At 31.6% G+C, this 15,853-nt stretch overlaps 1 protein-coding gene across 3 annotated transcripts in view; it reads left to right on the plus strand.

The window, feature by feature from the left end:
- The window catches only part of LOC118192801 (tetratricopeptide repeat protein 37), a 144,459-nt gene that overhangs the window by 110,672 nt on the left and 17,934 nt on the right, over nt 1-15,853 (plus strand). For all 3 annotated transcript variants that reach the window (XM_035363814.2, XM_085819504.1, XM_085819503.1), the window contains 5 exons: nt 8,886-9,015; nt 9,291-9,465; nt 9,578-9,842; nt 9,948-10,046; nt 12,981-13,090. In XM_035363814.2, coding sequence (XP_035219705.1) covers nt 8,886-9,015; nt 9,291-9,465; nt 9,578-9,842; nt 9,948-10,046; nt 12,981-13,090 — 779 coding nt within the window. The remainder of the gene's footprint in view (nt 1-8,885; nt 9,016-9,290; nt 9,466-9,577; nt 9,843-9,947; nt 10,047-12,980; nt 13,091-15,853) is intronic.

Genomic DNA, 15,853 nt, shown 5'->3' on the forward strand with positions numbered 1-15,853 from the left:
AAAGTATATTCACATTCAAGTTAAGCAACACCAAATAATTTATAAAATCACAAGCAAGCAAATGTGTTGAGGTCAGAGAAGAATCTCTAAGATTTTTTCACTGGGCAGGTGCATGTATTGTTTAGTAATAAAATAACTCTGTGGTTTCAAAGCCTCTTATCTATATCCGGGTAAAATATTCCTATTTGAAAAGCAAGCAAATGTCAATGTGAAGAGCAGCAGTTTCAAGGCGCGACCACCGAGCCTCTAGAGGATTGTGAGCATTGTGACACAATGCTCTAGTGGTGCAGTAGTCGCATCCTGAAACCACAAAGCAAATGCCATAAATATAGATAAGTTTTTTATATATATGCAGTTTAATTATTGCAATTTTTTATTGTTCACGATAGAAATCATGATGTGCGATGAATAACTTTTGAAAGTAAAAGTTGTTTATATTAATAAAAGGAAGTTATTTTGTCTCAGTGAAAATGAATTTTAAAAGGCATCAGATTTGAAGTACTAAGACTTAAAACATGTATGATTCTGCAGTCATTTTGTGTTATTTAGAGATAAAAGACCAGTAATCAATTGATTTTCACTCAAAAATTCAAAAATTGGTGGTTTCAGGGCACGACCACCATGCGTAAAAGGGTTAATAGATATCAGAGTGCTGTGGATCCTGAAATGAAAATATAAAGTAGTGTTTTTAAAATCTATGCCAAATTTTCTGAGGCAAGAGCATTGAAAAATATGTGAAAATTTTACCATAAAATCTGCTTCGTGCTGCATTGCAAGATCATGGATGAACATGTCTGCAAATTTTTTAAAAATTATTGTCATAATTTATTGTCAGCTATTGTATTTCATGATGATAACCTCCAATTTGAAGGTTTTGGGATATCACAAGCAAAAGGCTAAATTTTCGAATTAATGGAATTTGTGGAGAAGTGATATTAAATGAAGATGATGTAGCAGTGTTCTTTTGTAACAACAATGCTCTAATCGTCAATGAACTAATGGACAACAAAATCTGTAGTATGGTTTTAAAGCCAAAAAGTATTCCTACCAATACTGAAGAAAGGGACAAAAAGGTTGCTGAGAATTAAAAGATTTTGACTGACAGCTTAGTTGGAATTCTCAGCACAGCAATTATGTTTGTTTAACAATGGAACTTTAACTGAACGAGAAATTATGTCTATCTGTGAAATTATTGAGAAATTGTTAGGAAAAAAATAAATCAACTTGAGCAACTAACATTGAAAGAAATATTTAATATATATATATGTGGAGATCATCGACAACTGATGCTGACTTAGCGAATTACCAGCATGGTTACATCATCCCAGCTTAGGACAGTGTCGAGCAGACAAGACCAACAGGAGATAGCGCCCAGACGTGGACGAGAGTGGAGCAAAGCAGATGCGAGCGGATGGCTTGCTTGTCTTCAAGAGTTAAAGAAGACAGATGGACTTCTTTGGTGTTTGAGTGCCTTTTGGTTTAACCAAGCTGAACATACTATTTAAAGCTAGCCATGGATGTTAAGAAGTTAACGTATTCTATCAACGCCTGTGGAACTAATAGTGTCTGTGGACTGATCATTCATTTCCTGCAAGATCCATTCTTACTTAACTTACATTTTATTACTTTAATCTATTTCTTATTAGAAAAGTAAAAGCATTTAAAATGCAATATTTGTGCTCTGTCTATGTGTTTTGAAAGTAAAACCTACAAACTTTGGCGACCAACCGTCGGGCAACGAGCTCATCAACGAACTTCAAATCAAAAGTGTGCCACTAGTATTATGAACTGTGTATTGAACTAAACTGTTCTCACAAGTTATTGGATTTATTGGATTACTGTTTAAGTGTGTGGATTACCCATTTGAAGACGATCATCTGTCGGGGGTGAGTACAAAACTTTCTTTCCAATATGAAGTTAGTAGAAATTCCAGAATTGGAAGCAGCTTTAAAGAACAGTAAAAGTTCTGAAATCAAAAGTTTGCATAAGCTTATTTTTAATTCTGATGGAGACCGAAATAACCGGAAAAGATTACGTGAATTTTCTGGCTTTATATTTAAACCAGATTCTGAAGAATTTAATAAGAAAATAGATACAGTGCAGAATAGTTTTACTTTGAATGAGTTAAATAAAGTTTGCAATGTATTGTGCATAAATTCAGAAGGTTTAAAATCAGAAGTCGTAACCCGAATTGTCTTTTTCCTATGTGATTTATCTGTATTATTTGAAAATATTTTGCATAAAGAAAATAGTGATATTGAAGATGAAACTATTAATAAAATTTCTGAAGTAGTGCTTGATGATAATCAAAGAGACAATCCTGGTTTTAATGAGTCTCAAGTAAATAACAGTATGCAGCTTCCAATTCAAGATCATTTTAAACCTCATCTTAGTTTTTCGGATATTGAAAGTATTGTTAATCCTTTTTCTGGTAATGCATATGAAAATGTTGATAAATGGATTGATGAATTTGAAGATGTTATAAATTCTTTGAAACTGAGTGATTTGCATAAATTAGTTTTTGCTAAAAGATCATTAAAAGGTAAAGTGAAACTATTTATTCAGAGTGAACCTAAAGTTAATGACTGGTGTAAGTTAAAAAAGCTTTTGAAATCTGAATTTGGTAAAGCTTTTAATTCAGCTGAATTGCATGAAATGTTATGTAAGCGTAAATTAATGCCTAATGAATCTTTAGATGAGTATTTTTTGAAAATGAAAGAAATGTGTTTGTGAGGTAACATTGAAGATGCTTCATTAATTAAATATGTTATTGATGGTATTCCCGATTCGGTAGTGAGGAAAACTATACTATATGGTTGGAAAACAGTATCTGAATTTAAACAAAGGTTAAAAATTTATGATAAAATGAGATCGGACAATGATAAATTTAAAAATCCGAAACCGAAAGTAGACACTCAAGTTAAAGATAGAAGTAAGCGTGCATCATCAAACCGAAATCAGTCTAACGTTAATAAGGTCAAATGTTTTAATTGCAAGGAATTTGGGCATAAGTCATCTCACTGTGTAAACAAATCGAAGGGGATGAAATGTTTTAAATATAAAAAGTTTGGGCATAAATCAACTGACTGTCAAGACCAGCCCGAGAAACAAGCTTTAGTACAACGAATTTCTGATAAGGATAGAATTATGAAGACTGTAGAAATAAATAATCATTTAGTTGATAGTCTTGTTGACACTGGTTTGGATGTGACGATATGCAGCATGGAGTTACACAAGCAGATTGGTTCTCCTAATTTAAATTGTAGCGATATCACATTAAACAAAATTGAATCAAAGCAAACGTATCCCATTGGCTTTTTTATTTCTGATATTTTAATTGATGGTTTTTCACTTCGTACAAAAATTTATGTGGTCAAGTCATTATGTAATCAAATTGTATTAGGTTTGGATGTAATGAATCAGTTTAACTTCTCTTTTACCGAGAATGGCCTTCAAATAATTTCTCATTGGAATAAAAGTAATGTAAACTTGATAACTGCTGAGTCATATCAAAATGCTAATGTTCGTTGCTTTATGGGAAATTTGAATATTGCTGTGTCATTGAAGAATGTTTATGATCTTTCTCAATCGCCTGGCGTCTCCATTAATCTAAACAAAAACCCCGAAAGCGGAAGTGGCTCAAAGCTTAATTACCTTTCACATCTGGTGAATGCTATTTCTGTCAACGAGATCAAGTTATTGCATATTTTGAATGTGTCACATAAAGAAAGACTGTGTAAATTAATTAATTTGTACCAGCCTCGGAAAAATAGACAATCTGACTTTAAGATGCAAATAAATTTATGCAATGAAATTCCTGTCTGTCAAAATAGAAGATACATGTCTTTCGCGGAACAAAAAATTGTTGACGAGCAAATTAATGAATGGCTGAAAGAAAAAATAATAAAGCCTAGCAACTCTAACTATGCGGCCCCCATTGTTTTGTGTAGCAAGCGAGATAATTCTAAAAGATTGTACATTGACTATCGGAAATTAAATAAGAAGATTATTAAAAACAAATTTCCACTGCCTTTAATTCCGGAAATATTCATCGTTTAGAGCAATCAAATGTCTTCACGACCTAGATTTGGAAAATGGATTTTTCCATGTAGACATAGATGAAAAGTGCACAAAATGCACCGTGTTTGTAACACATAATGGTATTTATGAATTCGTAAAGCTCCTTTTGGTTTATGTATTAGTCCAAATGTTTTTCGAAGGTATATTTATTCAGTATTTCGCGACTTGCTAAATGAGGGTGTGTTAATTATTTATATGGATGATATAGTCATACCGGCTAATGATGAAGTTGAATGTTTAGACAAATTAGAAAGAGTATTCAAAACTGCTTCGGAATATGGATTACAAATAAATTTCAAAAAGTGCCAATTCTTAAGACGTAAAATTGAATTTTTAGGATATGTAATTGAAAACGGAACTATTCGACCATCACCTTCCAAAACTGTTGCTGTTCAAAATTTTCCACAACCGCGTAACTGTAAACAACTACAAAGCTTTTTAGGACTAACGGGATATTTTCGTAAATTCATTCCTCATTATGCTAAAATAACTAAACCTCTTAGTGACTTGCTTAGAAAAGGTATTTGATTTAAGTTCAATTCCGAACAACAGGAAGCTTTTTGCAAATTAAAAGAAATTCTCTCTCAAGCACCTGTTCTACACATATTTAGGCAAGGATATCCATTAGAACTTTATACTGATGCTAGTAGTCAAGGCTTTGGTGCGGTACTACTCCAATTGTCTGATGATGGTAATTATCACCCAATCCAGTACATGAGTAAGAAGACTTCACCGCAGCAAGAGAAACTCTGTAGTTACGAATTAGAAGCTCTTGCAGTGATAGAAGCTCTGCAGAAGTTTAGAAACTATTTGTTAGGGTCTAAATTCGAAATTGTAACTGATTGTAGTGCTTTTCAGAAAACTTTAGATAAGAAAGATTTAATTCCTAAGATTGCGAGATGGGCAATGTTTATTGAAGAACTCGATTATGAAATTGTACATCGTTCAGAAAGCCAAATGTAACATGCTGATGCTCTAAGTAGAAATGCTTTAATTTTAACATCATACACATCAGATGTAACTGAAAAGATTCGGTTGGCACAACAACAGAATGGAGAGGAACATGTGAAATTGATAAAGAATTAAGTTGAGAAAGGAGAAGAAAATGGATTCTTTCTGAGAAATGATATTTTGTACAAATTTGAGAATGGTAAAGATCTGCTAGTAGTGCCAGAATCCTTACAGAATGAAATCATACAGTAGGTACATAAAAAAGGTCACTTTGCTGTAGATAAAACTGTAAATGTTGTAGAGCAAGAATTCTATATTCCCAGACTGAAATGTAAAGTTGAAAGAATTATTGCTAACTGTATAGAATGCATACTGTACAACAAGAAGCAAGGAAAAGCAGAAGGATTTCTTCATCCTCTACCAAAAGAAAACGTTCCCTTGAGTACATACCATGTCGACTTTATTGGACCTCTTCCATCGAGGAACAAGAGATACCAACACATTCTAACTATGGTCGATGCTTTTACGAAATTTACTTGGTTCTATCCAGTGAAATCACCAACTACGCAAGAAGTCATTTCAAAATTGAAGCAACAACAGACTGTATTTGAAAATCCAGCCAGAATCATTTCTGATCAAGGTAGTGCCTTTACATTGAAAGAATTTTCAGCTTATTGTACAGAAGAAGGCATAGAACATGTTAAAATTACTACCGGTATTCCAAGAGGTAACGGACAGATTGAGCAAATCCATAGAATTTTGATTCCTGTTTTGTCAACAGCACAACTACGAGAAGTACAAAATATTCACCGTTTGAGCTTCTCATAGGCACAAAAATGAAGAACAAGGAAGATCTGAGAATTAGTGAGATAGTGAATGAAGAATATCTAAAGCAGTTGATGCAAGAACGTGATGAAATGAGAGAAGATGCGAAAAATAACATTTTGAAGATACAAGAAGAGAATCGTAAACAGTTTAACAAAAAATGAAAGAAACCGAAACTGTACAAGATTGGCGACTTGGTAGCCATTCAGAGAACTCAGCATGGGACTGGTTTGAAACTACGACCTAAGTTTCATGGACCATATAAAATCATAGCTGTTAGATCAAATGACAGATATGAAGTAGAAAAAGTGGGATGCCATGAAGGACCGAATTTGACATTTACTGCGGCTGACCATATGAAGCCTTGGTCAAATTCATTTGATGTTTGTATCAGCTCAAAACCTAAGGACCTGATACTCTTTTTTCTTTTCTTTTCTTTCTTTCTTTCTTTTTTTTTTTTTTTTAATTCTCTTTGCAAGTAGATGATAGTGACGTCCACTCAACAGACATCGAGGACGATGCCCCTTCAGGCTGGCCGAAGATGTGGAGATCATCGACGACCAATGCTGACTTAGCGTATTACCAGTGTGGTGACATCATCCCAGCTTAGGACAGTGTCGAGCAGACGAGACCAACAGGAGATAGCGCCCAGACGTGGACGAGAGTGGAGCAAAGCAGATGCGAGCGGATGGCTTGCTTGTCTTCAAGAGTTAAAGAAGATAGACGGTCTTCTTTGGTGTTTGAGTGCCTTTTGGTTTAACTAAGCTGAACATACTATTTAAAGCTAGCCGTGGATGTTAAAAAGTTAACATATTCTATCAACGCCTGTGGAACTAATAGTGTCTGTGGACTGATCATTCATTCCCTGCAAGATCCATTCTTACTTAACTTACATTTTATTACTTTTATCTATTTCTTATTAGTAAAATAAAAGCATTTAAAATGCAATATTCGTGCTCTGTCTACGTGTTTTGAAAGTAAAACCTACATATATATTTAATTTCTGTGTGTGCATGGGAATTTTAATTCCATTATGGTACACAAATGCTTCATTATTTCATAAACAACTCTTTTATATTTTTAATTTATAATAATTTATAAAAAGATTTTTATCCAAATTTCTTTATGTCATCTTACTAGATTTAAACTAATGATCTAAAATCTGGAAGTTTCCAAAATCCAGTGATTCTAGATCGGTCTTTGTATCAAGATGAAAATGAAGAAGTCGTGGTCTGAATTTAGTTTAGTTTTCTTAGTCTGGTAATGTAATGCAAGATGATATGTAAAACTGTACATGTAGATTGTAGATTTTTTTAATAATAATAAATAAAATATACTATCAGAAATGTTCAGTATCTTAAATTCAGTTTTAATTTAATGTTTATAAAAATAATTCAAAATGAGCAAAATATATGAGAATTGGCTTATATACAGTACAAAGTCTATAATCCGGATTCGTCGGGACTTCCGCGATTCCACTAGGGGTTTTCCCGGATTATAGATCATCAATTTAAATCTGGTAAGATGGCATGCAGAAATTATGCAATTAAAAATATGAAATCGTAATTTATGAAATAAAGAACAATTATGATCTAAAGGGTATCAGAATTTGCAAAAAAAAGCTTAATATATCTTTGTTTACTTTATTAAACATTTCTTTCAATGTAAGTTGTTTAAGATGCTTCCACAAAAATTAAAAAAGTTCCTTTTTCTTGTGTCATATATAGTGGACTTTCCAATGCCAATTTCTTGCATAATTTTGAGATGGATAGGCTTTTATCCATTTTTTGCAGCAATTCCACTTTTTATTTAATGGACATCAAAACATGCTTTCGCTTTGTAGATCCTTTGGCAGCTCCAGAATTGGAAACTCTTTTTGACATAATCAAAAGTTCAAGCTTAATTTTTATAAAATTGTTGTAACAGTCTGCAAAAAATAATAAGCCGGATCCAATTAGAAGATTAAGGAACAGCACAATCTGCAACATTAACTGAAATGCCTTAGATAAATTTAGCCTAGCTTATACCGTTATAAATTAAACGTGCATGCCTAAACACATATGCGTTTACATATGCGCATAAAGTTTGTAGCTTTGTGGTCCGGATTACAGACTTTGTACTGTATAAGCTAAAAATAAAGCTGTTGGTTTGAAAAAGTTTCTTAATATATGGAAAGGTGAAGAATTTTATAAGAACATATGCAAATAAAATGAAGGCTTTCGTGTAATAGAAGGAAATATGCATATTAACTGAGCATTTCATAATTAATTTAAATCTTAACTTTTTGGTTTTATGTATTTTTATTTTGTTGTGTAATTTATTTTATACTTTTGTATAAAAAAGTAGCTTTCATAATTCACATTTAGTAAAGCATCGTATGCTTGTCAATCACAGGTTTCAGTGTGATCAGATTGCTTATTGTACTAATAGAGATTGCATTTTAATTTCCATGAATTCATTCTCCTAGCTAAGAATAAATATGATAAACATTTTCCACTGATAACTAACCACTTGCGCTAAAAAGACAGGCCACACATGTCGAGATGCTTTTGTCTGAAACCACGAGCAATGTGAACACCACGTCAATAGGCATTTATCGCAAAAATGAAAATAACTTGGTGCACACGTTGCCTAACAACAAGAGTGTTTATTTGTCGAGTTACAGCTCTGGATTGCACTCGCAGACGCGGAGCGTCGTAAATGAGACACTTAACCGCTTGTTATATTGTAGCACATGGCACCACAACCGTGAAGTTTAGTCATAGCGCAAGTGATTAATATAGTATGAATTTGCATGCCTAAAAAAATTTTTTTTACATTTTCAGTCTCATCAAATAAATGATAAGACACAGATGTTTTTATGAAGAGTTCATTTTAATATTATATTCAGTATATTTTGATGAAACTGTTCTCCCCCATCACATTACTGAGCTTTTTTTTTTTACTGATCTTAATACTGAAAGAAACTGATTTTTTCCCTTAAAATTTGATGCATATTTCTTGCTTTTATTGTCATTGATTTTCTTTAGTATTCAAGCAAGCTTTTGATAAAGCTGAGAAATCAGGAGATAAATCTCATATAAAAGTTGCCATGGCTATGGTAGCCACAAATCTGCAGGGGCCAGAATTTCCCAATCCCTTAACTTTGCTATTTGAAAGGTAATCTTTCTCTCTGTTTCTCTTTTTTTTTTTTTTTTTCCTCTCCCATCTTCTGTGCAAGTTTGTGTATTGAAAATGCATGATTCACTTTGCTTGTAAGATTATGAAATTATCACTGTCAAAATTAATAGCTGACCTTGGTAAATATACTACTTTAATTTTAGAGGAATTGTTTCCGTTATTAAACTTATGAATTTTGAGGGGTATTAAGTGTTAAAAATTCATTAATTGTAAACTTTGTTGAATACTTGTGTTTTATTCCTTTCATTTTGCAGTTCTAAAATTTCACCTGTGTCTGTACCTGGATTATTAGCCTTATTTTCTGTTGGAGTATTAAATGATGAGCCTCGAATAGCTTTAGCTGCACAAAAAGAACTTATACCATTCAAATTTCATACTGATTATTGTACAGCGATATCTTTTCTTTCAGCTGCTTTAGCCAATAAATTGGTAATTAATATTTTTCAGATTGAAACTTTTAAATTTTATTCTCGTGCTATTCTTTGTAAATATCTTAATGTGGATAGTATTTAAATAATAAATTATATTCTTGCAATTTCAGAAAGGTGCTCAAGCTGCACGATCTGAACTACTAAAGCATATTCATTGTTTACCAAATAACAGTCAAATGTGGATTCAGATTGCATCGTGTCTCCTTCAGTGGGACAAAAAGTATGCAAGTGCTGCTGCTGTTTGTACTAAAATTGGTACTTATCATGGTGGATGTAAAGAGCAAGCTTCACAAATATTTGCTCTATGCCAGATTGCAGCAGGGTATAGAAAAGGTGCTCTTTCAGCTGCTCAGAAAGCTGTCCATGTTAATCCTGGTAAGAAATAAATAAATCACAGTGTATTTTTTAAATTTAATCTGTTGTGTATATAGATATTTATTTTAAATATGTAAAATTATCTCTGTCTTTTGCTCATTTCAGGAAAACTGTCTAACTGGGTTACATTAGCTGCAGCATGTCATGTAGCAGACAAAGACAGAAAACATGTTGGTTGGATGTTCAGCTTTGTGAAAAAATTAGGTAAATATATTTCTGTAAAAGTTTTAAATTACTCTTTACTTCTGTTGTTATATTTACTCTTGAAGTTAAATTTTAAAAATCTGTAAATTTAAAAAAAAGAATTGTTTTTGAATCTATAATTAAACACAAAATCACGTGTTCATGGTCCACTAGCCAATAAGTGTCTACCATTTTATTTGAACTAATATCATTATCTTAAAATTAGACAGTAAAGTAACCTTAGTTTAGCATAAATTTTAAATGAAACTCAAAATGTGTGCCAAAGTAAGGTTGTTTTTTAGCGTAATTTAAAATTTTACATTAGCATGTTTCTCTTTCATTTGATGATAAAGTTGATTGTTTAATTATGTTAATATCCTGTACTGTTCAAAAATGTTTGAAAAGCTAATACTGATTTCATCACTAGATGATTTAGTATTGTGCATTTAATTAATCTTGGACAAAAATTAAATGCTGTAAATATACTGCTTCACTTGAGAAGTTTTTGTGGCCTTGTAACTTTTTGTAATTGACATCCAAATTTCTCTTCAGAAATGGAAAGTTTAAGAAGCTTATAGTTATGCATGAATGGATTGTTTTATGTGCATAAAATAGTATAAGCTTTTTTCAGTAATTTTAACTGCAGGAAAATTGTATAAATGTATGTAATCTGCTATGCTAAAAAATATGTGGGGAAGCATGGAAGTAAATTGTTAAAAAATATTTTTACTTTACTTCATTTTTAATTTGACACAAATACCTCCCCTTTTGTGTGCATTCACTTTTTACATGAACTAAAGACAAACATTTAGCATGCAAAAAAGTACATTTTAGTGCATTTATTATTTGTTGCATGTTTTTCATAAGCAGAATTTCAATATGTTGGCACTTTAGGTTTAAAAAAATTACATTTTTATTTGCTTGATTATAGTTGTGTGTAAATTTTTAATAGTAGCTTTATAGTAGTATTTAAATATTTTTCCTCTAACTAAAGATTAGACTTTTAAATTTATTTCTAAATATAAATTTTACTGAATTTTAAATTTTTTTATTCTTAAGATTTGTAACATGTATTATTAATTTCATAACATGTATAATATTATGAAGTTTAAAGCAGCAATTTATTTATTTATTTATTTATTTATTTTTTTTAATTTCCTTATTTACTGCCTAATTTATTTATAATTATTTCTTTTTTTGTTTATGTATAAAAATAATGTTTTATACTCTTTTCAAATGGTCTCAGGCAGAATATTTTTGCCATGCATGTTGGTGATTCATGCATATATCTTCTTCATTTCTTCTGAATGTGACAGTGCCTGCAATCCCTATATGTTTTCTGTCTCTTTTATTTGAATTTGGCTTCCTAAGTGCAACATAATGATTAGCAGCAAAATTTTTGTATATGTTTTCTTTAAGACATGTTTGATTTTGAGGTTTTTTTCAGGTAAATTAGCTATTTCTTTCTGTAAGCTGCAGTGTGCATGTTGTGGAATTGTAATAATGATAGTTTGAAAACTTATGAATGGCTGCATGGTTAAAATCACAGAACACTAAAGATTCATCTTGGCAATTAACCCAGAACTAATGTAGGGAGTTTTCTCTGTATTTTACATGATCTAGTTTCTATTAGAAATTTCTCCATGGTTTAAAGTGGAATGAGAAACCTTTTTTTGCATGTTTTATGATTTACTTCACCAAAGTTAAGGAAATGCTTGAATTTTTAATCTTGGTTTTTAATTTTTTTAATCTATTAAAGGGATTTGACTTTTTAATCTATTAAGGAAATATGTGTCTTGAAAACATCCTCACTCTGCAGTGTTTTCTGCTTCTTTTGCTTATAAAACGCTGCCATGACATTATTTTACAAATCTTTGATAAGTATTCAGAAGAAGACTAAGTAACCTTAGTTTAAGTAACCAGATTTGCAAACAGAAGTCATGCCATTCCTATAGATCAAAAAGAAATGGTTGGAGAGCTTTAAGCTGGCATTCCTTGGTATTGCATGTGTGTTCAATAGGATTTATATGCAACAAGTTAGAAGGCTAGGGCATCAGTTGAAAATTCATCAACATGTTCTTCAAAATGGTGTAGCACAATTCTATTTTTATGACAAAGAGCATTATCCTACTGGAAGAGTCTTATTTCCAGTAGGGAACATAAAAACCATGAAAGGGTATAATTAGTCAGCAGTGATGTTCAGCTACAGCTATCATGTGTTTCATAACAACTATTGGTCCTAGAAGAATGTTATAGAGGAAAGAATAATACCTCTACCACTAGATTGTTCATGTCTAGCAACACTTGGGTTGATCATTTGTTTTCCTGGAAGATGGCATGCCTTGGTTCAACATTTAGACGTATATGTACAAGAAATCATCTGAACACATATTTTCTCCCATTTTTACATGCTCTATTTATGATTATCATAGGCTTGCTGTAATTATAGATGTTGATGATACTGGGTTAACAGAAGCATGTGAGATTGATGTCTGCTACAAAGTCCCATATCGAAGGAACTGTGCACTAAGATGTACTTGGGCCTTCAATGTGTTCAACTGAGCCGTCAGCAACCATCATTTTGCCATTGCCCAGTAGGACAATCTTGGACATCTACGTTTGTTGATGAGTCCTGCATGTCCAGTGATTTCCTATTTAACGTCATTTCTTGGAACTTTTTCCACCTTTTTTTCCATTTTTCATACTACTAACAGCAGCTTGCAAACACTCAGTGACACACTTGTTCCTTAGTTAAAAAATGATGCCTCAGTATCCCTTGCAGTTGTTAACTAGTATTTTCATGTGTCACCAAAGTCATTCTGGCAAGTACATTTTCACAATATAGGGCTGTTCATAATATTTTGGCTGTCTGTTTGCTTTTTATTATGAGCTGTATGAGCCTTGATTTGTTCTTATTAATAACATTGGAGATTAATTTTAATATTTTTATTTCAGCTAAACAACAGGGAATCAAGTCAGATTTATTAGGATGCCTTGTGGTTATGGAAGCTTTCCATTATATTAATTGTGAAAATATGTCAGATGCTAGTGCCTTAATAAACCAAGTAAGTTTAATTTTGATCTTTATAAAAGTTATAGTGTTTTTAGGGGGCTGTATGATTCTAAAGTAATTTTATATTAAATTTATAATATTTCTTTGTGCAACATTAATAACTTCATTAAATTAATTAAAGTATGTTTTAGACTTGTAGAGAGAAATAAGTGATTATAAAATGACAGTGGAAATAATCTCTGTGGTGTTAGATAATTAAAGACCATACACAGTTGATAAGGTTATTAAATACTTAGAGCTCCAATGTGTATGAAAGGGGCTCAGATTGGAAGAAACAGCATAATCCTTGCGATTTTCATCTATCATCATTTTAAGTTATTCAAAATTTTGACTAATGCTTAGGGCATTTAAACATGAGAATTTCAGTTTCTTTTCTCCCCCCTTAATATATTCTGAATTAAGGGGCCTTAGTTTCATACAGTTAGCAGGAAATGATGAAAATACGGGTTTTTCAGTTTTTTGCTAAAAATATGCTTTGATACCTGTACTATCTCGAGAAGAAATTTTAAAACGATGTGATGAAAATAATTGGCATAAAAAGGTATTTAAACGTGTTTTTAATTCTGTCATTTATTTATTAAAATGCTGATAACTTCATTAAATTAACCACATGACTTCCATGTACAGAATATTAAATTATATGCATTTTTTCCTGCATTTTGTTTAAACTTATTTCCTCGAATTTCGTTAGAGATATATTTCTCATTCAATTCTCGTTTCATGGCAAGGGAAAAATACATAAAATCTCGAAACAGCTTCATAAAAAAATTGAAGAATATAGAAAAATATAAAACACCAAATACAGTAAAAAAAAAAAAAAAAAAAATTAATATTAAAAGCAGAGTTTCTATGCAGAAACAAGCAATTTAGCCAGCAGACCAGAGGGCAGATTTTTTAGTGCACAAAACTGAAAGTTTACTTTTGTCCCTAGTTGGCAAAAAGACACTGAAGAGGCATAAACTGACTTAATTCATTATTCTGCTAAGTTTCAAATGTAAGCAAATATGGCTGCTATGGTAAAAAAAAAAAAAAAAAAGCTTTATTGCTCTTAAATAACTTTTAAATCGTTGATAATTGTACAATTATTGCATGAAGATTAACTAAAAGCATAAAAACTGTAACCGGAAGATAAGAAAAACTAAAATCAACCATTTTTAAAACAAAAATTGCACAATTTACCAACATATAAGAATAAAATAACTGAGCTCGCGTAGCCGAGTAAAAGAGTGGGTAGAGTTGTACCATACGTACAAACGTCATGAAAAATTCTCTTCTGAATCCATTTAAAATACATTTTGCAACCCTTTTTGAGAAAAAGAATCCTTTATTCTGTCCTTACATACAGATTTCATGCAAAAGCATTGTTAAATTGCATTCAATAGCAGTCAAAATGGATATTTTTGTTGAAATATGATACTCAAAATTTTTCATGATAACAATACTTCCTTTACTTCATACAAGGAAGTAAGAATCAAAATTCAAGAAGAGAAACGTAGTTTATCTGTAATCCCTATAATGAACAAACTCTGTTTATACAGAGGCTGTTCGTACATTTTTTAGACAATTTTGGTAAGCAGTAATAAAAAATTGTTTGCTGCAAAAGAAGTAATTGCAATTACACTATGTTTTTAATTATCATCTGTAGCTTGAAAGTTTTGTTTTTATTCAAAATGGCAAATTTAACATAGCAGTGGTTCGAAGGCTACATTTATGCTCTTTCCAAAGAGAAATATGCATACTCTGTTATCCAAAAACGATGTGAGAGGGTATCCAAAAATGATGCGATATCATAAAAGGGGAGAAAACAATTTAAGTACATGGTTCAAAGAATCGAAAGATAGTTTTTCTAAGGGATTCATGATTGTTGCTGGTTTTTCTTATAATGGCAAGTTAAAAGTAAAGAGAGTGCAAAAAATGTCAAGATTAACTCCAAATACTATCAGGAACATATTTTATCGCCAATTTTTCTGAATGAAATATCATCGCTTTACCCACAGTGCCATCAATCTGTGAGACTCCATCAGGACAAAGCTAGCAGTCACACATCAAAATCCGCTGTAAATTTCCTAAAAGAAATGGAACAAAAAACTGGTGTCAAGGCCATACCCTTCACTGATATCCCTACGAAATCTCCCGATGTGTCACCTATGGATTTTTGTGCTTTCGGACTTTTAAAAACTGCATTATCCAAACGTTGTCCCAAAACCCTAACAAGCTGTTCGGAAGGAATGGGATAGAATACCTCTTCTGCCACTTCAAAAGGGATTATTATCCTGGAAATTGCGGTGTCGAAAGATAGTTCAGAATAAGGGATGTCAAATAGAACATTTAAAACAAGAATTTTATGTAATTTAGTTTTGTGAATATAATATACATTGTCTAAAAAATGTGTGAACAGCCTCTGTATGCATAGTCTTACTGATTTTAAATACTGTGTGAAGATTTTTTTTTTTTTTTTTCTTTTTGAATTGGAGGCTCAATTTTTCCCCCTCATACTCAGCTCAGCATATATTTGTATGTGCTTATCGGTCAATTTTGAAATTACTTGAAATTGAAAGAAGAAGAAATGGAAATTACTTGTGATTAATTTGAATAGAAAGCAGTGGTAAAATGAAAGTGATGAAATTCCTGATTGTAGCACTGCTGAAAATCTTACTGAAACAAATATTAGATTATATAATTAAAATACTTCTAAATTAATTTAAAAGTCATTTTATGCAGAAGAAAAATGGCTAAAAGAAGAAAAGAAATCACA

Source organism: Stegodyphus dumicola, chromosome 6 (genome assembly GCF_044657685.1).
Source record: "Stegodyphus dumicola isolate Sdum_Otavi_A_Nest chromosome 6, ASM4465768v1".
NCBI classification, from domain to species: Eukaryota; Metazoa; Arthropoda; class Arachnida; order Araneae; family Eresidae; genus Stegodyphus; species Stegodyphus dumicola.